General features: G+C 37.9%; 4 protein-coding genes and 1 pseudogene across 11 annotated transcripts; all 5 read left to right on the top strand.

The window, feature by feature from the left end:
* On the top strand, positions 2,822-6,651 carry LOC18780147 (G-type lectin S-receptor-like serine/threonine-protein kinase At4g27290). Of its 3 annotated transcripts, none has more exons than XM_007213584.2 (7): positions 2,822-4,250; positions 4,613-4,744; positions 4,970-5,109; positions 5,186-5,396; positions 5,514-5,751; positions 5,835-5,985; positions 6,164-6,651. In XM_007213584.2, the coding sequence occupies exons 1-7, from the start codon at positions 2,966-2,968 to the stop codon at positions 6,458-6,460; spliced, it is 2,454 nt and encodes an 817-aa protein (XP_007213646.2). In that variant the 5' UTR covers positions 2,822-2,965; the 3' UTR covers positions 6,461-6,651. The 3 variants fall into 3 exon arrangements, with proteins under 3 accessions (XP_007213646.2, XP_020418816.1, XP_020418817.1); XM_020563227.1 differs by having other exon boundaries at positions 4,955-5,109; XM_020563228.1 differs by lacking the exon at positions 4,613-4,744.
* Positions 6,817-11,458, top strand: LOC18779612 (G-type lectin S-receptor-like serine/threonine-protein kinase At4g27290). The gene is made up of 7 exons (XM_020563229.1): positions 6,817-8,689; positions 9,088-9,222; positions 9,476-9,630; positions 9,709-9,919; positions 10,038-10,275; positions 10,356-10,506; positions 10,649-11,458. Exons 1-7 carry the CDS (start codon positions 7,405-7,407, stop codon positions 10,940-10,942), a joined length of 2,469 nt encoding a protein of 822 aa, XP_020418818.1. The 5' UTR covers positions 6,817-7,404; the 3' UTR covers positions 10,943-11,458.
* LOC18781140 (G-type lectin S-receptor-like serine/threonine-protein kinase At4g27290) lies at positions 11,983-16,866 on the top strand. Of its 4 annotated transcripts, none has more exons than XM_020563222.1 (8): positions 11,983-13,190; positions 13,308-14,136; positions 14,673-14,807; positions 14,981-15,123; positions 15,202-15,412; positions 15,525-15,762; positions 15,845-15,995; positions 16,180-16,866. In XM_020563222.1, exons 1-8 carry the CDS (start codon positions 12,819-12,821, stop codon positions 16,474-16,476), a joined length of 2,376 nt encoding a protein of 791 aa, XP_020418811.1. In that variant the 5' UTR covers positions 11,983-12,818; the 3' UTR covers positions 16,477-16,866. The 4 variants fall into 4 exon arrangements, with proteins under 4 accessions (XP_020418811.1, XP_007212862.2, XP_020418809.1 ...); XM_020563223.1 differs by lacking the exon at positions 11,983-13,190 and having other exon boundaries at positions 13,304-13,381; positions 13,479-14,136; XM_007212800.2 differs by having other exon boundaries at positions 11,983-14,136; positions 14,984-15,123.
* Positions 18,000-22,087, top strand: LOC18779879 (G-type lectin S-receptor-like serine/threonine-protein kinase At4g27290). 3 transcript variants are annotated; one of them, XM_020563226.1, is made up of 8 exons: positions 18,000-18,115; positions 18,589-19,728; positions 20,097-20,231; positions 20,413-20,555; positions 20,665-20,875; positions 20,989-21,226; positions 21,310-21,460; positions 21,646-22,087. In XM_020563226.1, the coding sequence occupies exons 1-8, from the start codon at positions 18,082-18,084 to the stop codon at positions 21,940-21,942; spliced, it is 2,349 nt and encodes a 782-aa protein (XP_020418815.1). In that variant the 5' UTR covers positions 18,000-18,081; the 3' UTR covers positions 21,943-22,087. The 3 variants fall into 3 exon arrangements, with proteins under 3 accessions (XP_020418815.1, XP_020418814.1, XP_020418813.1); XM_020563225.1 differs by having other exon boundaries at positions 18,586-19,728; XM_020563224.1 differs by lacking the exon at positions 18,000-18,115 and having other exon boundaries at positions 18,139-19,728.
* On the top strand, positions 23,453-25,013 carry LOC109949021 (annotated as a pseudogene).

Genomic DNA, 25,013 nt, shown 5'->3' with positions numbered 1-25,013 from the left:
ACGCTCATCTTTTCCCGGATACTTCAAATCTGGCTCTGATACCATGAAGGAAGTTGAGGTTCCACCCCAAAACCAATTGGCAATGGGGGGAGTAACCCAACTCCTTATAAGCCCTTGCTATGTTTCTCAACATTCCAATGTGGGACTTTTTACCTTCACATTCTCACACTTGTTATCTAGTATTTCTTGCACTATTTATTCTTCTGCTTTTCAGAAACTTTAATGGAATTATCTAGTTACAAATTTCATTTGCCTTTGCAGTTCCCTGCACCAGTTTCCATTAAATGCCTTTGCAATTTTCATTTTCATTTTTATTGCATAGTTTTCCCTGAGCTGAACATTTGACAGCAGAATTCACTTTTAATTAAGTCATGAAGGTGATTTGAAATTTTACCCTGTTTTAGTTAACTGCATGCCTGCAACATATGATGGTTGTCCATTTTTGCAATTGCATTTGTTTAAAGACCATTTTTACAACATTAAACTCAACCCCCCATTCAACATTCGAGTCAATAATAATGAAGGGAACTCTCTTTGTTTTTTAAATTTCATTAAAATTCCCAGAAGCTCCGACAAAGCACCTGGTTTCAGAGGCTAGAGCTGTTTCAGCATTTGAATTAAGAACTAATTTGTTAATCATAGCAGTGAGTAAAGCATATTTTAGCACTAGTCTTTAAACAAATGCAAATTTCAGCACTAGTCTGTAAGAACATTTTGATTAGGAGTTGAAATCACTGTTGCAGTTTTCTATTGAATGGTTTTTCTTCAGGGATTTAGATTAATCACCTCTTTGATTTGATTATATTTGATTTATAATCCAAATTTCACCAAAGCAATGTCCATCGGAGCAGGGACGAATCCAGGATTTTGAAATCCACTGGGCTGAATTTCCCTTATAATCAAACTCGATGGTACGAATGAATTTCATTGATAATAAACATTATACACTTAATCAGGGGGACATATTGAGCCTTACCCTCAAAATGTATATAGTACATGAGATATAAACTAGTAAAAAAAGACAATAATAAATAAATATGCAATGCAAATACATAATACAACTATTTGAGTTGCACCCTTCTAGGCTTCAAAGAGTTGAAATCACTAATTATTGATTCGTTATCGATACTATCAGCAAATTCTTTTTCAATGTGAAGTATCATACAATCAGCAAGAAACTCATTCTCTATCTTGTTCCGAAGTTGATTTTTGATAAGTCTCATAGAAGAAAATGCACTTTCTATTGTTGCTGTAGAAACTGGAAGAGTTAACACTAAACGAATCAATCTATCAATCAAGTGGTAGGTGTGTGTTAACCCTGTTTCAAGTAAGCACTTAAGTAATTTAGGAATAGAATCAAGATTCTTGAAGGCTGGAAGACGATCCATATCAGTCTTATAAAATCCCAACTGTTGATGTAAAGCATGCAACTTAGTGGTAGTAAAATCTTGAGGATAAAACTTCCGAGCAAGATTGCATATATCACCAATGTTAAACCGCTTAAATGAATCACGGGGATCCAATGTTGAGGTAAGATAAGGAAGTTCCACGGTTTGCTATGAAAATCTAGTATTTAACTCTACCAACTGAAAATCTATTACATCATTAAATACATTAATCCGGAAATAATGCTCAACTGTAATAGAATCCTGTTGTTGACAAGAGCGACCTCTACCCATTTTATGACGAGCACTCATATCAGGTACACTAATGTCATGTTGTTCACAAAATGATAGCACACTAATATCAGGTACACTAATGTCATCTTAAAAAAATGCAAAATATTCTTCACTCTCTAAGGATTTCGATGATGATATGACATTATAAGTATAACCTATAACATGAATGATGTATGTAAGCATATTCAAAAGTTCCCAAATTCAAAAATCCCTAAATGTTGTTTATAAAAAAATATAATTATAACTCCCTAATAAGAACTAAGTGAAGAAAATTACCTCAACAAACAAAAAGAGGAGAAATTGGCTTGTTAATTTGTTGAACTGGAGCTGGACCAATTATTGGTGGGGTGCCTCTGGCTTTGTTGGCCTCTTTGCGTTCACCCTCACGAACTGATGCTTTCTGTTTTTTTTTGTTTTTTACCACTCAAGTAGGTTTTGACTCTGTTTGCTATGAATGTAGGTACGAAGTGGGGGCTATCCCTTCTATTTAGCTATAGATATTTTTTTTTGGGGCTAAGACTACATCACATTTAAAAATCAAAATTTTTTTGGCATGGGCTATAGCCCATACAGCCCATTAGCTGCATTCGTCCCTGCATCGGAGTCTAAGCCTTATGAAAAGAACTTTGACTTCCAGAATAGTAATTTCAAGTTTGAACCTGGTTGACAATATATGTAACAAAACAACCGCCACAAATATCAACTTTAGTAATTTACCGTTTTCTGTTGAATTTAATGCTTGAATTCCATATAAGATTTGACGTGCATGCCATCTTTGACTCTTCTGAGGTTGCAAAGGTCAATATGTTAACCAAAAGATACAACTTTTGAAACATGTTGTGATGACAGCTGGGGGAGAGAAACGTATTTGTCAAATATAAAGGGTAAGAAACCAAAGTCCAAGGCCAAGACTTTCGAAACCAAGGTGTTGTGTCAAAAGTTGAGCAGTGATTCATTATACAACCTCTCTTCTCAGACCCGCAAGCCCAATATCGCAAAGGCCCACTTGGTTGTCCTCTGTTTTTCCTTAGCATTAAGAGAATAATACATCTATCTTGGAATTGTCGGCACCTGTCCCCAATCATCTAAGGTTTCCTTGTTAAGCCAGACCTTATCATGTCATTATAGAAACTCGTCTTTCATTTTAGCTTATATGAAACCCAAGTCCGCAAGACTTTCGAAACCAAGGGTAGGCATACTTATTATCATTATAGAAACATATCTTTTACTTCTAGCTTTTGCTTCTTCCATCTTCTCTGCATAACTTTTATAGTCTCAGAATATCGATGCAAGCCTTGAGAAGACTTTTTGTCTGCTCCTTGTTAATCTCCTTCATAAGAATCTCAACTACAACCGCGTTAGACACAATCTCTCCAAGTCGATCTATGAGAGACGGTGAAACTCTAATTTCAGCAGGTGGAAACTTTCAACTGGGATTCTTTAGCCCTGGTACATCAAAAGGTCGATACTTAGGAATATGGTACTCTGTTCATACTGAGACAGTTGTATGGGTAGCCAACAGAGAAACACCACTTGGCGATTCTTCAGGAGTTTTGAAGGTCACTGAGCAAGGACTTCTAGTCCTTCTCAATAGCACAAACAGGATTGTATGGTCATCAAATTCATCAACAACTGCAGGGAATCCAGTATCACAACTCATGGATTCAGGAAATCTTGTTGTGAAAGATGGAAATGAAACCAACCCTGTTAACTTGTTGTGGCAGAGTTTTGATTATCCTTGTGACACATTCCTACCAGAAATGAAGCTTGGTTGGGACTTGGTTACTGGTTTAGAGAGGTACCTCTCGTCTTGGAGGAGCACAGAAGATCCTGCTCCAGGAGAGTTTTCATCACGGATGGATCGTCGTGGTTTCCCACAAGTTGTTACTATGAAAGGAGCTAAGATAATGTCTAGACCAGGGTCATGGAACGGCCTTCATTTTACAGGATATCCATATAATCCACAAACACAAGCAAGCCCAACATTGGAGTATGAAATTGTGTTGAACAAGGATGAGGTCTATTATGAGTACAGGCTTCTAAACACGTCCATGTTCTCGAGATATGTGTTGAATCCATCAGGCACTGCACATCAATTCACATGGGTGTACCAAACACATAGTTGGGAACTTTCCTCTGCAGTCCAAGCAGATCAGTGTCAAAATTATGCCTTGTGTGGTGCATATACTAGTTGCAGTGTCAATGTCTCTCCCATATGTGCATGCTTGAAGGGATTTGTACCAAAATCTCCAAAAGATTGGAATTCAGGATATTGGTCTGATGGGTGTGTTAGAAAGATTCCATTGGCTTGCAGCTCAGGAGATGGCTTCCTAAATTACACTGGGGTTAAATTGCCAGACACATCTTCCTCATGGTATGACAAAAGCATGAGCCTCAAGGAATGCAATGGATTATGTTTGAACAACTGCTCATGTACGGCATATGCAAATTTAGATATCAGGGAGGGAGGAACTGGCTGTTTGCTTTGGTTTGGTAACCTCACTGACATGACACAATTCACTTCCGGTGGTGGTCAAGACCTCTATATACGGATGGCAGCTTCAGAACTTGGTAAGTCTTAGACTTTTATTTGATCTTGTTTTTGTTTTTCAAGACAATAGTGGAAAACATATTGACAATATATTTAGAGGTTAAGGGAAAATGAGTTTTTGTCTGCTTGTTATGTTTTACTTTTGGAAGGGGGTTTGATGGGGCAGCAGTAAGAAGCAGCATGAAAACCCGAATTTCATGTCCTTCTACCTAATGGTAATAGCATGAAAACCACAAATGGTGGAGATTTCCTGGGTTGGCCTTGCTGCTTCATCTGCAGTTATGCAAAGTGTAGCTAAAATAAGTTGGTTTTAGTTTAGATTCACAATTACTTTAACATGAGAAAATTGCATGAAGATTCTGTTTTAATTATAATATTTCAGATGGAATTGAGAGAAAGAGCACTTTCAAGAAGAAAAAGCTACCCATAATACTCATCGGCTCTGCAGTTTTTCTTGTGTGGTTTATAATTGGATTGATATTGTATATACGAAAGAGGAAACTCAGAAATCAAGGTAAATATCTCAACATGGACCAAAGTATCTCGACTATGAAATATGCATTAGATTATTAGTATTTAATTTCGATAGTGTGATTTTCTTGTGTTCCAAGATTTGGTTTAGGGTAAAGCATTGAACCAGTTAAATGGTGACACATGGCATATGGTGATTTGACCAATTGATTAACCAATAGAATTCTTACACATATATTTATCCATGCTGAAGATCTACCAATTTCAGGAGTCACAAAAGATTACCTTGGAGAAGACAGGGAAGACATGGAGTTACCATTATTTGATTTGTCCACCCTAGCTAAAGCCACTAATGACTTTTCAAGCAGCAACAAGCTGGGAGAAGGTGGTTTTGGACCTGTGTACAAGGTAACATAAATTCATGCATCGAAAGTGAGCTACTCTGTGATACAAGTTTTAAGGCTTTTCTAAATGATGATCATAGGGTACATTGATAGGAGGGAAAGAAATTGCCGTGAAAAGGCTTTCGAAGAATTCCGGACAAGGAACTATAGAGTTCAAAAATGAAGTTATACTAATAGCAAGACTTCAGCACCGCAATCTTGTAAAGCTCTTGGGTTGTTGCGTTCAAGAAGAGGAAAAAATCTTGATATATGAATTCATGCCCAACAAAAGCTTGGACTTCTTTATTTTTGGTATGGTCCTCTCTGATGCCAACCATATGGCTTTTAAGTCATACCATCCTTCACCTTTAATCTTATTCTACAAGGATTCAATGTTGCATTGAGTTAACATCCTGAAATTTTCTTCAGATCAAGAGGGACAAAAATTGCTTGACTGGCCTACGTGCTTCCACATTATTGGTGGAATTGCTAGAGGGCTTCTTTATCTTCACCAGGACTCTAGATTAAGGATTATCCATAGAGATTTGAAAGCTAGCAATGTCCTGCTTGATAATGATATGATCCCTAAGATTTCAGACTTCGGCCTAGCTAAAACATTTGGAAGTGATCAAAGTCGGGGTAATACAAATAGAGTGGTTGGAACGTAGTAAGTATACTTGTTGTATGGTTTAAATTTGACATTGTTTTGTTTTTGTTGAAATTCTTACTTACTGCAATTTGATTGTGCAGTGGTTACATGTCTCCCGAATATGCAATAGATGGAATTTTCTCAATGAAATCTGATGTCTTTAGCTTTGGAGTTATACTGCTAGAGATGTTGAGTAGGAAAAAGAACAGGGGATTTTCTCATCCAGATCACCACCTTAACCTTCTTGGACATGTGAGTATAAAGCATTAAGTACCATCATTTTACTTTGAAAAAACTAGCGAATTAGACAGTGCAATGTTCTAAGCACTTTCTCCAATGACATGCCATATAAAAGTATAGACAGAATGTAGCCATGCTCTAATTACATGTCATCCTACTAACATCTCATTTATTTTTCAATTTGTTCAAGGCATGGACATTATGGATTCAAGATAAACAACTGGAATTGATAGATACGACGTTATATGATTCGTGCAACATATCTGAAGTGTTAAGGTGTCTTCATGTGGGGCTGTTATGTGTGCAAAGAGTACCAGAAGATAGACCAAACATGTCATATGTGGTTCTAATGCTGAGCAGTGATATTACTTTGCCTCCACCAAAGCAGCCTGGTTTTTACACTGAACGAAGTGTCCCTGAATCACCATCAAGGAATCGCCCGTTTTCAGTGAATTATTTCAGCACTACAGTGATCGAGGCTCGGTAGATTTTTGTTCTGGGTGCTTTGTTGATGGTTCTGTCTATCATCACAGAATGTGTTTGGCAGATTGACCTGATGCTTGTAGTCTTAGGTGGGAGACAATGACATGAGACATTATCATTATTCATGTTATGCAAGAAAAATTCGTTGAATTAGAAGTTGGTTTGGAGCTTTGCTTTGCCATTCATTTGATTTTACTCTGTTTCTACTCCCCCAAGGTATGCTGTAAGTAATGATATTTAACAACCAGAAAATGTGAATTTTACGATTGTTGAAATTCACATCGCAGCCCAATTGGTTATTATTTTTATTTTTAAATTAGTTATTTCCTGATGCACAAATCTTAGAATGAACACTGATAACAGTAAAAGATGAAAACATAGTGTTATGTAACATACGCAAGATGAATTGAAGGTGCACCGCTATATTTACCATTGCATACCCCATTTCTACCACAGTTGAATTTAAGTAGAGGCTGAGTTGTGCTAATCCTTGAATTCCATTTAAGATTTGACATGCATGCATGATGGCTATTTTGGGCTCTTTTTGAGGTTGCAAAAGTCAAATATGTTAACCAAAAGTGAAGCTTCATGGCTGCTGGGTATTTGTCATGTGGGTTTATATGAGAATTCTACAATAAATTTGTTTGGCAATCTACCACTGGAGATGACACACACACACGTGGTCAATTATCAGCCATCAACTTGGTTGAGTCTTTTTCCTCTGGTGAAATGGCCTTGTATTGCATGTCCTAATTGCCCAAAGTCCATGACTTTCTTCCACAGAGACCAACTTTCCAACCAAGGTGCCGTGTAAAATAAGAAAACCAAGTCTAACAAATATAGGCTTACTTATTATCAGTACAGAAACATATATTGTACTTTTACGTTTTGGTACTTCCATCTCCTCTGCATAATTTCGTTGGATAAGTATATAGTCCCAGAATATCAATGCAAGCCTTGAGGAACCTTTTTGTGTGCTTCTTGTTTTTCTCCTTCTTAAGAATTTCAACTACAACCACACTAGACACAATCACTCCAAGTAGATATATTAGAGATGGTGAAACTCTAGTTTCTGCAGGTGGAAGCTTTGAACTTGGATTCTTTAGCCCCGGTGCATCACAAGGCCGATACTTGGGAATATGGTACACTTTTGATACTGAGGCAGTTGTATGGGTAGCCAACAGAGAAATACCACTTGGCAATTCTTCAGGAGTTTTGAAGGTCACCGAGCAAGGAGTTCTAGTCCTTCTCAATAGCTCAAACAGGATTGCATGGTCATCAAATTCATCAACAACTGCAGGAAATCCAGTGTCACAACTCTTGGATTCTGGAAATCTTGTTGTGAAAGATGGAAATGAAACTAACCCTGATAAATTCTTGTGGCAGAGTTTTGATTATCCTTGTGACACATTCCTACCAGAAATGAAGCTTGGTTGGGACTTAGTTACTGGTTTAGATAGGTACGTCTCGTCTTGGAGGAGCACAGAAGATCCTGCTCCAGGAGAGTTTTCATTACGGATGGATCGTCGTGGTTTCCCACAAGTTGATACTATGAAAGGAGCTAAGATAATGGCTACAGCGGGGTCATGGAACGGCATTTATTTTACAGCATATCCATATCCTCCACAAACACAGGAAAACCAAATACTTGGGCATGAATTTGTGTTGGACAAGGATGAGATCTATTACGAGTACAGACTCCTAAACAGGTCCACGTTCTCAAGATACGTACTGAATCCATCAGGCATTGCACAGAGATTCACATGGGTGCACCAAACACATAGTTGGGAACTTTCCTCTACATTCCAAGCAGATCAGTGTCAAAATTATGCCTTGTGTGGCGCATATACTAGTTGCAATATGAATGTCTCTCCCTCATGTGAATGCTTGAAGGGATTTGTTCCAAAATCTCCACAAGATTGGAATTCGGGATATTGGTCTGATGGGTGTGTTCGAAAGATTCCATTGGCTTGCAGCTATGGAGATGGCTTCCTAAAGTACACTGGTGTTAAATTGCCAGACACATCTTCCTCATGGTTTGATGAGAGCATGAGCCTCAAGGAATGTAAGGGATTATGTTTGAAAAACTGCTCATGTACGGCATATGCAAATTTAGATGTCAGGGAGGGAGGAACTGGCTGTTTGCTTTGGTTTGGTAACCTCACTGACATAAGACAATTCACTCCCGGTGGTGGTCAAGACCTCTATATACGGATGGCAGCTTCAGAACTTGGTAGCTCTTTGACTTTTATTTCATCTTATTTTTGTTTTTCTAGCCAATAACAATATCACAATATACTTAGAGGTTAAGGGAAAATGAGTTTGTCGTCTACTTTTTATGTTTTTCTTTTGGAAGGGGGTTTGATGGGGGCAGCAGTTAGAAGCAGCATGGTTAGAATCACTGAGCTTTACCTAGATCTAGGTCCATAGTAAAAGTCGAACTACATGTTCTTCTACCCAATGGTAATAGCATGAAAACCACAAATGGTGTTATTTCTTGGGTTGGCCTGCTTCATGTGCAGTTATGCAGAGTACGGCTAAAATAAGTTGGTGTTAGATTCAGAGTAACTGCATCATGATAAATTTTTTACCGAATTGCATGAAAATTTTGTTTCAATTGTGATCTTTCAGATGGAATTGAGAAAAAAAGCAAGTTCAACAAGGAAAAGCTACCTGGAATTCTTATCAGCTCTGCAGTTTTTCTTGTCGGAACGTTAATAATTGGATTGATATTGTATATACAGAAGAAGAAACTCAGAAATCAAGGTAAAAATTGAATTCTTTCGAATACATGATTGTAAAATTCGGGCACAAAAAATTAAATCAAAGTATCTCTACTATGAAATTTGCATTAGATTATAGTGTGTGATTTTCTTGTGTTCCAAGATTTGGCTTAGGGTTTCGCATTGAACCAATTAAATTGGGACACATGGCATATTGTGATTTGACCAATTGGTTAACCAATAGAATTCTTACACATCTATTTATCCATGCTGAGGAGATCTCCTTGTCATTTCAGGAGTCAGAAGCATAGATTGCAGAAAAGATTACCTTGGAGAAGACAGGGAAAACATGGAGTTACCACTATTTGATTTGAGCACCATAGCTAAAGCCACCAATGACTTTTCAAGCAGCAACAAGCTGGGAGAAGGTGGTTTTGGACCTGTGTATAAGGTAACAATATTTTATGCAACTAAAGTGAGCTATTTATGTGATACAAGTTTTAAGACTTTTCTAAACGATGATCCATAGGGTACATTGATAGGAGGGGAAGAAATTGCAGTGAAAAGGCTTTCAAAGGATTCCGGACAAGGACTGCAGGAGTTCAAGAATGAAGTTATACTGATAGCCGGACTTCAGCATCGCAATCTTGTAAAGCTTTTGGGTTGTTGCATTAAAGAAGATGAAAAAATCTTGATATATGAATTCATGCCCAACGGAAGCTTGGACTTCTTTATTTTTGGTATGGTTCTCTCTAAAGCCAACATATGGCTTTTAAGTCAATACCATTCTTCGCCTTTAATCTTATATACACAAGGATTCAATGTTGCATAGAGTTAACAGTCTCAAATTTTCTTTAGATCAAGAGGGACAAAAGTTGTTTGACTGGCCTACGTGCTTCCACATTATTGGTGGAATTTCTAGAGGGCTTCTTTATCTTCACCAAGACTCTAGATTAAGGATTATCCATAGAGATTTGAAAGCTAGCAATATCCTGCTTGATAATAGTATGAACCCTAAGATTTCAGACTTCGGCCTCGCTAAAACATTTGGTGGTGATCAGAGTCAGGGTAATACAAAAAGAGTGGTTGGAACGTAGTAAGTATATTTAATATGGTTACATTTTACATTGTGCTGTTTTTGTTGAATTTCTTACTCACTGCAATTTGATTGTGCAGTGGTTACATGTCTCCTGAATATGCAGTTGATGGAATTTTCTCGATGAAATCTGATGTCTTTAGCTTTGGAGTTATACTGCTAGAGATGTTGAGTAGGCAAAAGAACAGGGGATTTTCTCACCCAGATCACCACCTTAACCTTCTTGGACATGTTAGTATAAAGCATTAAGTACTATCATTTTACTTTGAAGAAACTAGTGAATTAGATGGTGCAATCTTCGAAGCACCTCCTTGAATTCAATGACATGCCATATATGCCTAATAACATATCATATATGTTTCAATTTTTTAAGGCATGGACACTATGGAATCAAGAGAAACCATTGGAACTGATTGATAAGACATTAAGTGATTCGTGCACCATATCTGAAGTTTTAAGGTGTCTTCATGTCGGGCTGTTATGTGTGCAAAGAGTACCTGAAGATAGACCAAGCATGTCATCTGTGGTTCTGATGTTGAGCAGTGATATTACCTTGCCTCCACCAAAGCAGCCTGGTTTTTACACTGAACGAAGTGTCCCCGGTTCACCATCAATGATGCCCCCATGTTCAGCGGATAATTTCATTACAGTGGTAGAGGGACGGTAGATCATGATTCTGGTGATTGTTCATGCTTCTCTCTACCATCACATACTGGATATGGCTGGTTGTCTACAACCTTACAGGAAAACTATGACCTGGGATTATCCATATTATGCAAGAAAGAAGTGATTGAATTGAAGTTTGCTTGGAGCAGTTCCTACCTTACGACAAAGAAAGGATTTGGGGTTTTTGGGTTGTTGCAGAAAACCAACCAAGAGTGGCCCAGTGGTTTGTCTGCCATTTGGGTAAGGTTCTGGGGTTCGGTTAGGTTCGCTTCCCAGTTCGAGTCCCAGCAGTTACAACACCTGGTGGCTAGCGGCAGGCTTAGATCCGCGAGTGGGGATTAGTCGAGGTGCGAGCAAGCTGGCCCAGACACCTCATGGTACTTACCAAAAAAAGAAGAAGAAAATTTAACTATGGTCTTACTCCCCCTAGGTATATAAAACTGTCAACTAACAAGCAGAAAATATGTGAATTGCTAACAATGTAAAAGAATCCATCCATTTAGGTAATTTTATGTTTTATGTTTGTTGAATTCAAATTGGGTTTTCCATAAGTTATCAGTTTTGAATTTCAGTTGAGCTTGAGCTGAGCTAATCCTTGACCCCAGCTAACTGCTAAGGTTGTGCTAAGAAAAACAAGCTTGCTTGGAAATATTATTTCCAGAGCTCAAATTGTTGTGGGCAGAGCAAGCATGCATGTGAAGGTTGTACTTAACATAGGAGGATTGCATTGCACTGGCATGCAATAGTTTCTGCTCTAGAAGTAACGTTTTCAAAGAAAAAGCTTTCGTTCTTCAATATTAATCCATATTTTGATTTAAAGTTTTTTTTATTCTGCTTGGCAATCACAAACATGACTGAGTCGTTTACTCATCCTGGCTTTGAATTGGGCCATTGAAGCACTCTAAGTGTAAAGCTTTATGGATTTATGTTGTCCATGCTCGCCAGTCTGGTTCAGGAATTTGGTCGGACATGTGAAGGGCGCATCGCAAATTCTAGGAATTACAGTAAATTACAAGAACCTAAGGCTCAGGTGAGATGAGAGATGTTGTTGGGTAGCTTTTAAATCATGGATAAATACTCTTTTAACCATTTGATAAGGTTTTCAATGTGGTCTGAATTTACATTTCCTTGGTTGACAGAAAAATGTGAGAGAAAAACTTGTGACTTTTTCATGTGTGTTCAAAGCAAAAACATTAGAAACGAACTGATGATGCAGTGTGAATATGTTCAAGTTTTGATCAGTTTTGTCAACAAATGAGTCATTTTCGTATCTTTCTAAAAGAAAAAAAAAAAAAAATACAAAAGTCATAGCAACGGTTTGTCTAGTAGACAAAATTTTAGTCTTGGTAAGGCTTCTCGACAATCTATTTCTTTTGTTTTAGTCAATTTTGTCAGCTTCATTGAGTCTTCCTCTTGTGACCAACATGTGTATTAATTTATGAGTTTCTTTTGCTGAGTCCAAGTTCTTTTAAACCAAGTTGCCCTGTCATTGAAGAAATCCAAGCCTAACAAAAGACTTAATAGCCTTGAAACTTGACACAGAGGTTGAAGGAAGAAAGCCATAATCATACTAATAGTTGTCAATACTAGACATATTGCATCTTAAATTTCAATTTGATTGGCAATCTAGACTGTATAATAGAAGCATTGTGTGAACTGAAGAAAATTGACATATACCAGGTTGAAGTATCCTCCATGACTGTCGTATTAATATCTAGAGCGCATATATAGAAGTACATCTCCAGGTAAAGTTGGACAGAGAAAGTAAGGCCTTTTGGGGCTTACTTTTAAATAGTATCCATAGAGACTGAAACAAGCTTATAGCCAATCGAACGCTTGAGATCTTCCAATTTACTTCTTCCAACTTCTCTGCATATATGTTATGTATTGCTTTTTTTTTCTTCATTAAAGTTATGCATTCTTATCAGAATATCGCCTTGAGAACCCTTTTTGTGTGCTCATTATTTTTCTCCTTCGTGAGAACCTCCATTACAAATACACTAGGCACACTCTCTCCAAATCAATATATTAGAGATGATCAAACTCTAGTTTCAGCAGGTGGAACCTTTCAACTGGGATTCTTCAGCCCTGGTAAATTGACAGGCCGATACCTGGGGATATGGTACACTATTTCCAATGAGATAGTAGTATGGGTAGCCAACCGAGAAACACCACTTGATGATTCTTCCGGAGTTTTAAAGGTCACTGATCAAGGAGTTCTTGTCCTTCTCAATAGCTCAAACGGCATTGTATGGTCATCTAACTCATCAAGAACTGTAGATAATCCAGTATCACAACTATTGGATTCGGGAAATCTTGTTGTGAAAGATGCAAACGAAACTAACCCTGATAACTTCTTGTGGCAGAGTTTTGATTATCCTTGTGATACATTCCTACCAGAAATGAAGCTTGGTTGGGACTTCGTTACTGGTTTAGACAGGTATGTTTCGTGTTGGAAGAGCACAGAAGATCCTGCTCGAGGAGAGTTTTCACTATGGATGAGTCCTCACGGTTTACCACAACTTTTTGTTATGAAGGGAACTAAGATACAGACTAGATCAGGTTCATGGAACGGCGTTCAATTAACAGGATCTATGAGACGATCAACCCCATCTGAGTTTGAGTTTTTCTTAAATAAGGATGAGGTTTATTATGAGTACAGACTCCTAAACAGGTCTATTCCCTCAAGATATGTATTGACCCCATCTGGCATTGCACAGTGGTTCACATGGATTGAAAATACACATAGTTGGGAACCCTTCTTTTCAACCCAACAAGATGAGTGTGAAATTTATGCCTTCTGTGGTGCATATTCTAGCTGCGACACCAGTGATGCTCCTGTATGTGCATGCCTGAAGGGATTTATACCAAAATCGACAGAACATTGGAATTCACAAAATTGGTCTGATGGGTGTATTCGAAATACTCCATTAGCTTGCAGCTATAAAGATGAGTTCTTTAAATACACTAGCTTTAAATTGCCAGACACATCTTCCTCATGGTTTGATAAGAGCATGAGCCTCAACGAATGCAAGAGATTATGTTTGGAAAACTGCTCATGTACCGCATATGCAAATTTAGATATCAGGGATGGAGGAAGTGGCTGCTTACTTTGGTTCGGTAACCTCATTGACATAAGAGCCTTGCCATCTGATTCTCAAGACCTCTATATACGGCTGGCTTCTTCAGAACTAGGTAGCTTTTAGAATTTTGTCTGATCTTACCTTTGGTATTCTTTCCAATAATATATAACATTATCACTTATTTTCTGAGGTCAGGGGAAATGAGTTCTTTTTTGTCTTTATTTTTTTATTTTTAGAGGGGGTTGAGGAGGTAGTAGTTATAAGCAGGTCGGTAAAACTAGAGCATTTTCTACATCCGGACCATAATCATGGACAGATTTCAGAGTTTTGGTTTCTTGGGTCAGCATGTTGATGTGCCTTTGTATCACTGTCTTTCTTTCCTGCAGGGTTTTGGTTAGGTCCCCTCTGCTATTCTTGTTTTCTTTATGTTTCTTGTCTATTAATAAAATTATGATCAAGGGGACCGGCGGGGGCTCCCAGAATGTGTTGATCCCCTCTTTGAGGGTTGTGGACGTTTGTGCATGAGCTAATCTGGCATAATCCATTGTTTTATTTATAAAAAAAGGAATATTAGAATCTCAATTAACTTCAACATGAAAATTGCTCTCCAAATGACGTGCTTATTATATTGCACTTGTGATCTTTCAGATGACATTGAGAAAAGGAGCAAGTTCAAGAAGAAAAGGCAAGCTGGAATTGTAATCAGCTCCATACTTTTTCTAGTGGTAATGCTAATAGCGGGGTTTATCTTGTATATACGAAAGAAGAAACTCAGAAATCAAGGTACATTTCTCAGACATGGACTTAATCATGTTAAATAGACGATTGCAAGATTCTGGCACAAAACACTAAATCAAAAGTATTTTTACTATAAAAAATTCATTAGATAGGGGTTAGCATTAATTTCATCAGTGCAACTGTCCACATCTAGCTGAAGAGATCTCCTACTGTTTCAGTAGTCAGAAAAAAGGATGACCTTGGAGAAGACCGGGAAGACAGAGAGTTGCCACTATTTGACTTCAACACAATAGTTCATGCCACTAATGGCTTTTCAAGCAGAAACAAGCTGGGAGAAGGTGGTTTTGGACCAGTATACCAGGTAAGATAAAGTAATTCAACTAAAACTAGATTACTTTTGCGTCAAGTTGGCTTTTCTGAATGATGATCCATTCCATAGGGTACATTGATAGGAGGGAAAGAAATTGCAGTAAAGAGGCTTTCAAAGGATTCTGGACAAGGAATGAGGGAGTTCAAAAATGAAGTTATACTGATAGCCAAACTTCAGCACCGCAATCTTGTAAAGCTTCTTGGTTGTTGCACTCAAGATGACGAAAAAATCTTAATATATGAATTCATGGCCAACAGAAGTTTGGATTTCTATATTTTTGGTATGTTCCTCTCCCAACTCAACCACATAGCTTTTGAATCATATCATCCTCCCCTTATATACTTATTATTCAACGTGGTACTGAACTAATTAACATACTAAAAAAATTTCAGACCAGGGAAGAGCGAAATTGCTCGACTGGCCTAAGTGCTTCCACATTATTGATGGAATTGCTCGAGGACTTCTTTATCTTCACCAAGACTCTAGATTAAGGATTATCCATAGAGATCTGAAAGCTAGCAATATTTTGCTTGATAATGATATGAACCCAAAGATTTCTGACTTTGGCCTGGCCAGAATATTTGGTGCCGATCAAAGTCGGGGTAATACAAAAAGAGTGGTTGGAACATAGTAAGGCTTGAACTTATTTTCGTGTTGAATTTTTCGTTCTGCTGTTTCTGAGATTCTTTCTTACTGCAATTTCATTTCCCAGTGGCTATATGCCCCCTGAATATGCAGTTGATGGAATTTTCTCGACGAAATCAGATGTATTTAGCTTTGGTGTTATACTGCTAGAGATATTGAGTAGGCAGAAGAACAGGGGATTTTGGCATCCAGATCACCATCTTAACCTTCTTGGACATGTAAGTACAAAAACTATTTTATTTTGATGGTGCAATCCTCTAAGTACTTCCTCCAATGGCCTGCCATTTAAAGTATACTATTATAGAGGGTATGCAAGTAACAATTCTCCTTTTGTTATGACATAGAGGGATAGGGACATGAAACCTAACCTGCTAACATAACAAATGTCTTAATTTGTTTTAGGCATGGACACTATGGATCCAAAATATTCCACTGGAACTGATTGATAAGTCGCTAAGCGATTCGTGCACCATATCCGAAGTATTACGGTGTCTTCATGTGGCTCTGTTATGCGTGCAACAAGTACCTGAAGATAGACCAAGCATGTCATCTGTGGTTCTAATGCTGAGCAGTGAGGTTGCATTGCCCCCACCAAAGCAACCTGGTTTTTACACCGAACGAACTCTACCTGATGATCCGTCAAGGGTGCGTGATTTGTCGGAAAATAATTTCAGCACTACATTGTTAGAGGCTCGGTAGATGATCTTCAATCTGTCTGGTGCCTATTAATGCTCCTGTGTACCGTCACCAAAATGTGTTTGGCATGTAAGCTTGACTTGAACCTTGTAGGCTTAGATGCGAAACATTGAATTAAGATTATTCATATTGTGGACCACACATGTTATTGAGTTATAAGTTAATTTGGAGCAGTTCCTACGGCACAAACAAAAAAATTTTGGATTGTGGTAGAAACTTTAAGGAGCTATAGGCTTGCTGTTATTTTTCTTAGCTCTGTTTTGCTCCCCCAGAGAAGTTAACAGCCATAAAATTTGTCTAGATTTGTATTTTTATGGCAGAGACTTATTGTTTTTGTTGATATAAAATCCTGTAATGGGGAGCAACTGGTGCCAATGATTGGTTGATTCCCGAGTATTTTACTGTCTTAATTAAAGAACCGAAATATTTATAAAAAAATCTATGCAATTAAAAAATATTGATGCTATATATGGCATAATAATCCAACCATAGAAGTAGAGCACCAGATCTCAGCCAAAAAAAAAAAAAAAAACGCAAGAACAGCAGACAAACAAAAGTACCAAGCTACAGAATTGTCAGCTCAGCAGCAAGTAACACATTGTGAGAATTTTAAAGAGCAGAGCAGACTTGTTGAATGCAGTTGGTTCGAAATTTGCCAAGCGCTCAAAGTGTAAGGCTTTATGGATTCATGTTGTCCATGCTCGCCAGTCTGGTTCAGGAATTTGGTCGAACATGTGACGGGCACGTCGCACATTCTCGGAATTACAGTAAAATTACAAGAACCTAAGGCTCAGGTGAGATGAGAGATGTTGATGGGTAGCTTTTAAATCATGGATAAATACTCTTTTAACCATTTGATAAGGTTTTCAATGTGGTCTGAATTTACATTTCCTTGGTTGACAGAAAAATGTGAGAGAAAAACTTGTGACTTTTTCATGTGTGTTCAAAGCAAAAACATTAGAAACGAACTAATGATGCAGTGTGAATATGTTCAAGTTTTGATCAGTTTTGTCAACAAATGAGTCATTTTCGTATCTTTCTAAAAGAAAATACAAAAGTCATAGCAACGGTTTGTCTAGCAGACAAAATTTTAGTCTTGGTAGATACTAGTATATTACACATATACTTGAATGCTGATGAAATTTTATTATGACTTTATTTAGCTTTGTTGAATTTCAGACTTTGATGACACCAGCTAACTGCTAAGCTCATCTTTTTCATATGAACAAGGTTGTGACAGGAAAAACAAAAGCTTGCTTGGAAACATTATTTCCAAAGCTGAAATTGTTATGGGCAGAGCAAGTATGCATGTGAAGGTTGTACTTAACATAGGTGGATTGCATTGCTCTGGCATGCAACAGTTTCTGCTCTAGAAGTAATGTTTTCGAAGAAAAAGCTTTCATTTTTCAACATTAATCGAATTTTCGATTTCAAGTTTTGTTTCTGCTTGGGAATCACAAACATGACTGACTCGTTTACTCATCCTGGCTTTGAATTGGGCCATTGAAGCACAGGACCTGACATGATGGTGATCTTAGATGTTGAGGTTGGAATGATCAATATGTTTACTGAAAGACGTTGGATTTTCAGAGACACAAGTGAAGCTTCATGGAAGCTGGGGGAGAGGTCTTTTTCTTGCTCAGTAAGGCTTCTCGACAATCTATTTCTTTTGTTTTAGTAAATTTATAGGTTGTCAACTTCACTGAGTCTTCCTCTTGTGACCAACATGTGTATTAATTTATGAGTTTCTTTTGCTGAGACCAAGTTTTTTTAAACCAAGTTGCCCTGTCATTGAAGAAATCCAAGCCTAACAAAAGACTTAATAGCCCTGAAACTTGACACAGAGGTTGAAGGAAGAAAGCCATAAAGACCAAAACAAGCTTATAGCCAATCGAACGCTTGAGATCTTCCATTTTACTTCTTCTAACTTCTCTGCATATATGTTATATATTGTTTTTTTCACTAAAGTTATGCATTCTGATCAGAATATTGCCTTGAGAACCCTTTTTGTGTGCTCATTATTATTCTCCTTCGTGAGAACCTCCACTACAAATACACTAGACACTATCTCTCCAAATCAATATATTAGAGGTGATCAAACTCTAGTTTCAGCAGGTGGAACCTTTCAACTAGGATTCTTCAGCCCTGGTAAATTGACAAGCCGATACCTGGGGATATGGTACACTATTTCTAATGAGATAGTAGTATGGGTAGCCAACAGAGAAACACCACTTGATGATTCTTCAGGAGTTTTAAAGGTCACTGATCAAGGAGTTCTAGTCCTTCTCAATAGCTCAAACGGCGTTGTATGGTCATCCAACTCATCAAGAACTGTAGATAATCCAGTATCACAACTATTGGATTCGGGAAATCTTGTTGTGAAAAATGCAAACGAAACTAACCCTGATAACTTCCTGTGGCAGAGTTTTGATTATCCTTGTGACACATTCCTACCAGAAATGAAGCTTGGATGGGACTTCGTTACTGGTTTAGAAAGGTATGTTTCGTCTTGGAAGAGCACAGAAGATCCTGCTCGAGGAGAGTTTTCACTACGGATGACTCCTTATGGTTTACCACAACTTGTTGTTATGAAGGGAGCTAAGATAAAAACTCGATCAGGTTCATCGAACGGCCTTCGATTAACAGGATCTATCAGTCGACCAAACCCACTATCTGAGTTTGAATTTTTCTTGAACAAGGATGAGGTTTATTATGAGTACAGACTCCTAAACAAGTCTATGCTCTCGCGATATGCATTGAACCCATTTGGCATTGCACAGTGGTTCACATGGATTGAAAACACACATAGTTGGGAACCATTCTTTTCAACCCAACAAGACCAGTGTGAAATTTATGCCTTCTGTGGTTCATATTCTAGCTGCAACATCAGTAATGCTCCTGTATGTACATGCTTGAAGGGATTTATACCAAAATCGCCAGAACAATGGAATTCACAGAATTGGTCTGATGGGTGTGTTCGAAATACTCCATTATCTTGCAGCTATAATGATGGCTTCTTTAAATACACTAGCTTTAAATTGCCGGACACATCTTCCTCATGGTTTGATAAGAGCAAGAGCCTCAAGGAATGCAAGGGATTATGTTTGGAAAACTGCTCATGTACGTCATATGCAAATTTAGATATCAGGGATGGAGGAAGTGGCTGCTTGCTTTGGTTTGGAGACCTCACTGACATAAGAACCTTCCAATCTGATTCTCAAGACCTCTATATACGGCTGGCTTCTTCAGAACTAGGTGGCTTTTAGAATTTTGTCTGATCTTACTTTTGTTCTTCTTTCCAACAGTAGATAACATTAATTATCACTTATTTTCTGAGGTCGGGGGAAAATGAGTTCGTTTTAATTTTTAAGCAGTTCGGTAAACCTAGAGCATTTCCTAGATCCGGCCCATAATCAGGAACAGACACTTGTTTTTCTACCCAGAAGTATTACCATGAAAACCAGAAGTGTTGTTTGGTTGTCTCTGCTGTTGGCCATGGTGCTCTCAATCTGCAGTTATGTAATGCATGCTAAAATAAGGAATATTAGAATCTCAATTAACTGCAACACGAAAAATTGCTCTCCAAATGACATGCTTATTATATTACACTTGTGATCTTTCAGATGATATTGAGAAAAAGAGCAAGTTCAACAAGAAAAGGCTAGCTGGAATTGTAATCAGCTCTGTACTTTTTCTGGTGGGAATGCTAATAGTGGGGTTTATCTTGTATATACGAAAGAAGAAACTCAGAAATCAAGGTAAATTTCTCAGAGATGGACTTAATCGTGTTAAATAAATGATTGCAAGATTCTGGCACAAAAAATTAAATCAAAAGTATTTTTCTATGAAAAATTCATTAGATATGGGTTAGCAACTTTAGCATTAATTTCGTAAGTGCAACTGTCCACAACTGGCTGAAGAGATCTCCTACTGTTTCAGTAGTCAGAAGAAAGGATTACCTTGGAGAAGACCGGGAAGACATGGAGTTGCCACTATTTGACTTGAACACAATAGTTCATGCCACCAATGGATTTTCAAGCAGAAACAAACTGGGAGAAGGCGGTTTTGGACCCGTATACCAGGTTTAAAAAAAAAAAAAAAACTACATGTAGGCTTTTTTTTGGGTCTAAAGTTGAGCAATTTTGTGAAACAACATTTATTGACTTTTCTGAATGATGATCCATTCCATAGGGTACATTGATAGGCGGGAAAGAAATTGCAGTTAAGAGGCTCTCAAAGGATTCTGGACAAGGAACGATGGAGTTCAAAAATGAAGTTATACTGATAGCCAAACTACAGCACCGCAATCTTGTAAAGGTTCTTGGTTGTTGCACTCAAGATGACGAAAAAATCTTAATATATGAATTCATGGCCAACAGAAGCTTGGATTTCTTTATTTTTGGTATGTTCCTCTCCCAGTTGAACCACATAGATTTTGAATCATATCATCCTCCCCTTATTCTACTGAAATTCAATGTGGTACTGAACTAATTAACATGCTTCAAAATTTTTCAGACCAGGAAAGAGCTAAATTGCTCGACTGGCCTATGTACTTTCACATTATTAATGGAATTGCTCGAGGACTTCTTTATCTTCACCAAGACTCTAGATTAAGGATTATCCATAGAGATCTGAAAGCTAGCAATATTTTGCTTGATGATAATATGAACCCAAAGATTTCTGACTTTGGCCTGGCCAAAATATTTGGTGGCGATCAAAGTCAAGCCAATACTAATAGAGTGGTTGGAACATAGTAAGTTTGCAAACTTATTTTATGGTTGAATTTTGCGCTCTACTGCTTTTGAAATTCTTTCTCACTGCAATTTCATTCCCCAGTGGCTATATGCCTCCTGAATATGCAGTAGATGGAATTTTCTCGACGAAATCAGATGTATTTAGCTTTGGTGTTGTACTGCTAGAGATACTGAGTAGGCAGAGGAACAGGGGATTTTGGCATCCAGATCACCATCTTAACCTTCTTGGACATGTAAGTACAGAAACTATTTTATTTTGATGGTGCAATCCTCAATACACCTCCTCCAATGGCCTGCCATTTAAAGTATACTAGTATAGAGGGTATGCAAGTAACAATTCTCCATCTGTTGTGTACATGGAGGGATAGGGACATGAAATCCAACCTACTAACACAACATATGTCTTAATTTGTTTTAGGCTTGGACACTGTGGATCCAAAATACACCACTGGAACTGATCGATAAGTCGCTAAGCGATTCGTGCACCATATCTGAAGTGTTACGGTGTCTTCATGTGGCTCTGTTATGCGTGCAACAAGTACCTGAAGATAGACCCAGCATGTCATCTGTGGTTCTAATGCTGAGCAGTGAGGTTGCATTGCTTCCACCAAAGCAGCCTGGTTTTTACACCGAACGAACTCTCCCTGATGATCTGTCAAGGGCGCGTGATTTGTCAGAAAATAATTTCAGCACTACATTGTTAAAGGGTCGGTAGATGATCATCAAACTTTCTGATGCATGTTAATGCTCCTGTCACCAAAATGGGTTCGCCGTGTAAGCTTGATTTGAACCTTGTAGGCATAGCTGGGAAACAATGACTCAAGATTTTCATATTATGCAACACACATGTTTTTGAGTTATAATTTAATTTGGGGCAGTTCATACGGCACAAACAAAAAAATTCTGGGGTGTCTAGGATGTGGAAGAAATTGGAGGAGCTATAGGCTATATTGGTACTTAGCTCTGTTTTGCTCCCCAAGGGAAGGAAAGAGCCATAAAACTGGTTTAGATTCGCATTTTTATGGCAGACTTATTGTTTTTGTTAATATAAAATCGTGTGAATGGGGAGCAACTGGTGCCAATGATTGGTTGATACCCGAGTTTTTTGTTTTGTTTTGTTTTGTTTTAGTTAAAGAAGAAAAAATTGTTTTAGTTAAATATTGTGTGCAATAACATTATTTAGTAGCATTCGAGATAATGAGGTAATTCAAAGACAAACATTTTCACGAAAAAAAAGAAGCAGAAAAAATTGATACGTTGAAACTAGCAAATTAATAACTATAAATTATAAACTAATGGAAGTAGGCCACAAAATTTCAAAATTGCTTGGGCAGCCTTTTATTTATTTATTAATAAATAATTTAACCGTGCAGCTATAATTTGAAAATATAATATATTTAAAGAGTATAACCGGTTTTTTAATTTTATTAATATATTATAAAGTATAGGCTTTGAATATCTTCATCTGGATCTGTTTACCATCACAAAATGTGTTTGGCAGGTAATATTGACTTGAACCTTATAAGGCTTTGCAGGGAAACAATGATAGTTGATATTTATTCATATTTTGGGGTTGTTGAGTTGTGTTGTGGGGTTGTTGAAGGATTCGCGGTCGTGAAGGGGCAGGCATAGGCTTTGCCATTTCATTATTTTACATAGGTCGAGTTGATCCCCCTCCACCGGGAGAGTGGTGCTACTACCCACTAGAGATTTAAAAACCAGCAGAAAACTTTGAATTGTGAGATTAATTAATCCATTTTGTCTTAACCCGCTTCCTTAACCCTAGATCTTTTCACATGCAGTTCGATATAAAAAAAATGAGGGTCACATTATTATATATAAAGTTCATATTCCCACGCAACACATGGGTTATTTATTTATTTATTATTATTATATTATAATTATTTTAGTACAAGCAGTAGTTTAAATTACAAGGGAAGATGTTTCTCACACACACACACATTACCAAGATGCCATAAGAGGTTGAACTTGAGACCACTAATCTGCAAATCAATACCATTTTCTATTGGACTAGACCTCGTTAGCTCTATTATTTGTTTTATTTTAATTCTCATAGATGGCCGATAATATAATTATCTTAATAGTGGTCACTTATTCAATTATTATTAATTATTTATCTGCCTGGTGCTACATTAAATAAAGACCTATAGTGTGGGATAAATCCCATGACAACACACAGAAGTGAGAACCACAATCAATAGATAATGAACGTTGAAGTGGAAATAATCTCCAAGGAGATCATCAAACCATTTTCTCCAACCCCTAAACATCTTCGACGCCATCAGTTTTCCTTTCTTGATCAAATAAATCCCCCAATTTATTCCTCCTTGGTCCTCTTCTATGAATTCAGTGGCAAGACCCCGCCCACCATTACTGAAATATATATCAAAACACCTTAAGAAGTCCTTATCCGAGGTCTTGACCCTTTTCTACCCACTAGCCGGCCGACTCAGAGTCGAGAACCATTTTGTAGACTGCAATGACGAGGGAATACCCTACCTTGAAGGTCAAGTAAAACCCAATTGCCAGCTGTGTGATTTTCTCAATGATCCGGTCCCTGATGACCTCCAGAAATTTGTCCCCTTTGAGGCACATGATCATAATGAATTTTCCCTAGGTGTCCAGCTCAACATGTTCGAATGTGGAGGCTTCGCCATTGGTCTAAGCGTTTCTCACAAGCTCGCAGATGGACTATCTATGCTCATGCCCACCAAAACTTGGGCTGCCATTTCCCGCGGAGAATATGATAATCTTGAAGCCAAAATAGAGCATCCGGAATTTGTTTCAGCCACACTCTTCCCACCCAAGGAGATGACCAGGTACTACTCGCACTCCGGTATCACCAAGAACAAAGTAACAAAGAGGTTCGTGTTCGATTCCTCTGCGATAGAGGACCTCAGAGAAAAATATACAAGCTTGGAAAACAATGAGAAACGCCCGTCACGTGTTGAGACCTTGTCGGCTTTCATATGGAGGCGATTTGTGGAAGCTACCAAGGCTGATCCTGATCAAAATATTGATGATAAGAATAAGTTGCATATGGTGATCCAGACTGTGAACCTGCGCCCCAGGATTGATCCACCATTGCAACAAAATTCATTTGGAAATATTTGTCATTTTTTCATGATTAGTAGTAGTGGGGATGATGATTATGATGATGAAGATGAAGAATCTTGTCACGGCATGGTGAGGCGTGTACGAGAAGAAATAAGTAAGATTGACAAGGACTACCTGAAAAGGCTACAACAGGGTGATGAGCACTTCAAATTCATGAACCGACTTGCTCTAACTTCTATTAGATCTGCAGGGAAGGTAGTTACGTCTTACTTCAGTAGTTTGTGCAGATTTCCCCTCTATGATATGGATTTTGGTTGGGGGAGACCGGCATGGGTGGGCATACAGCCACTACCCTTGAACAACCTAATAGTTTTCGTCGACACCAAAGAGACTGGCGGAATAGAGGCATACGTTACCCTGGCGGATCAGCATGTCATGGCTAAATTCGAAAGTGACCCCTTCCTTCAAAGACGGGTGCACACGGGCCGGTTTGATACTGCGGTTTCAAGTTTAGTGTGTCAACCAGCCCGATTTAACCAGGTTGCGAAATATCACTCTCAAAATTGGTCAAGTGTAGTTAAGAAATCAATTCAAATCAAACCATTAAAACTTGGGTCGAGGCTATAATATGGCTTAAATTTAAATTTGGGCCTATCTAACCTTGTAATTGCTTTTCTTATCAATAAAAAAACATGTCCGAAATGTTAA

Source organism: Prunus persica, chromosome G4 (genome assembly GCF_000346465.2).
Source record: "Prunus persica cultivar Lovell chromosome G4, Prunus_persica_NCBIv2, whole genome shotgun sequence".
In the NCBI taxonomy this organism is placed as follows: Eukaryota; Viridiplantae; Streptophyta; class Magnoliopsida; order Rosales; family Rosaceae; genus Prunus; species Prunus persica.
This window is presented reverse-complemented; position numbering and strand designations above follow the sequence as displayed.

Excerpts from the sequence above, each read along its gene's own strand:
- LOC18780147 (XM_020563227.1), top strand. The coding sequence starts at position 2,966 with ATGCAAGCCTTGAGAAGACTTTTTGTCTGCTCCTTGTTAATCTCCTTC. Across the intron at positions 4,251-4,612 it reads GATGGCAGCTTCAGAACTTG|ATGGAATTGAGAGAAAGAGC; the intron begins GTAAGTCTTAGA and ends ATAATATTTCAG. Across the intron at positions 5,752-5,834 it reads AATAGAGTGGTTGGAACGTA|TGGTTACATGTCTCCCGAAT; the intron begins GTAAGTATACTT and ends TTGATTGTGCAG.
- LOC18779612 (XM_020563229.1), top strand. The coding sequence starts at position 7,405 with ATGCAAGCCTTGAGGAACCTTTTTGTGTGCTTCTTGTTTTTCTCCTTC. Across the intron at positions 8,690-9,087 it reads GATGGCAGCTTCAGAACTTG|ATGGAATTGAGAAAAAAAGC; the intron begins GTAGCTCTTTGA and ends GTGATCTTTCAG. Across the intron at positions 9,223-9,475 it reads GAAGAAACTCAGAAATCAAG|GAGTCAGAAGCATAGATTGC; the intron begins GTAAAAATTGAA and ends TTGTCATTTCAG.
- LOC18781140 (XM_020563220.1), top strand. The coding sequence starts at position 12,819 with ATGTTATGTATTGCTTTTTTTTTCTTCATTAAAGTTATGCATTCTTAT. Across the intron at positions 15,124-15,201 it reads GTTTTGGACCAGTATACCAG|GGTACATTGATAGGAGGGAA; the intron begins GTAAGATAAAGT and ends TCCATTCCATAG. Across the intron at positions 15,763-15,844 it reads AAAAGAGTGGTTGGAACATA|TGGCTATATGCCCCCTGAAT; the intron begins GTAAGGCTTGAA and ends TTCATTTCCCAG.
- LOC18779879 (XM_020563224.1), top strand. The coding sequence starts at position 18,414 with ATGTTATATATTGTTTTTTTCACTAAAGTTATGCATTCTGATCAGAAT. Across the intron at positions 20,232-20,412 it reads GAAGAAACTCAGAAATCAAG|TAGTCAGAAGAAAGGATTAC; the intron begins GTAAATTTCTCA and ends CTACTGTTTCAG. Across the intron at positions 21,227-21,309 it reads AATAGAGTGGTTGGAACATA|TGGCTATATGCCTCCTGAAT; the intron begins GTAAGTTTGCAA and ends TTCATTCCCCAG.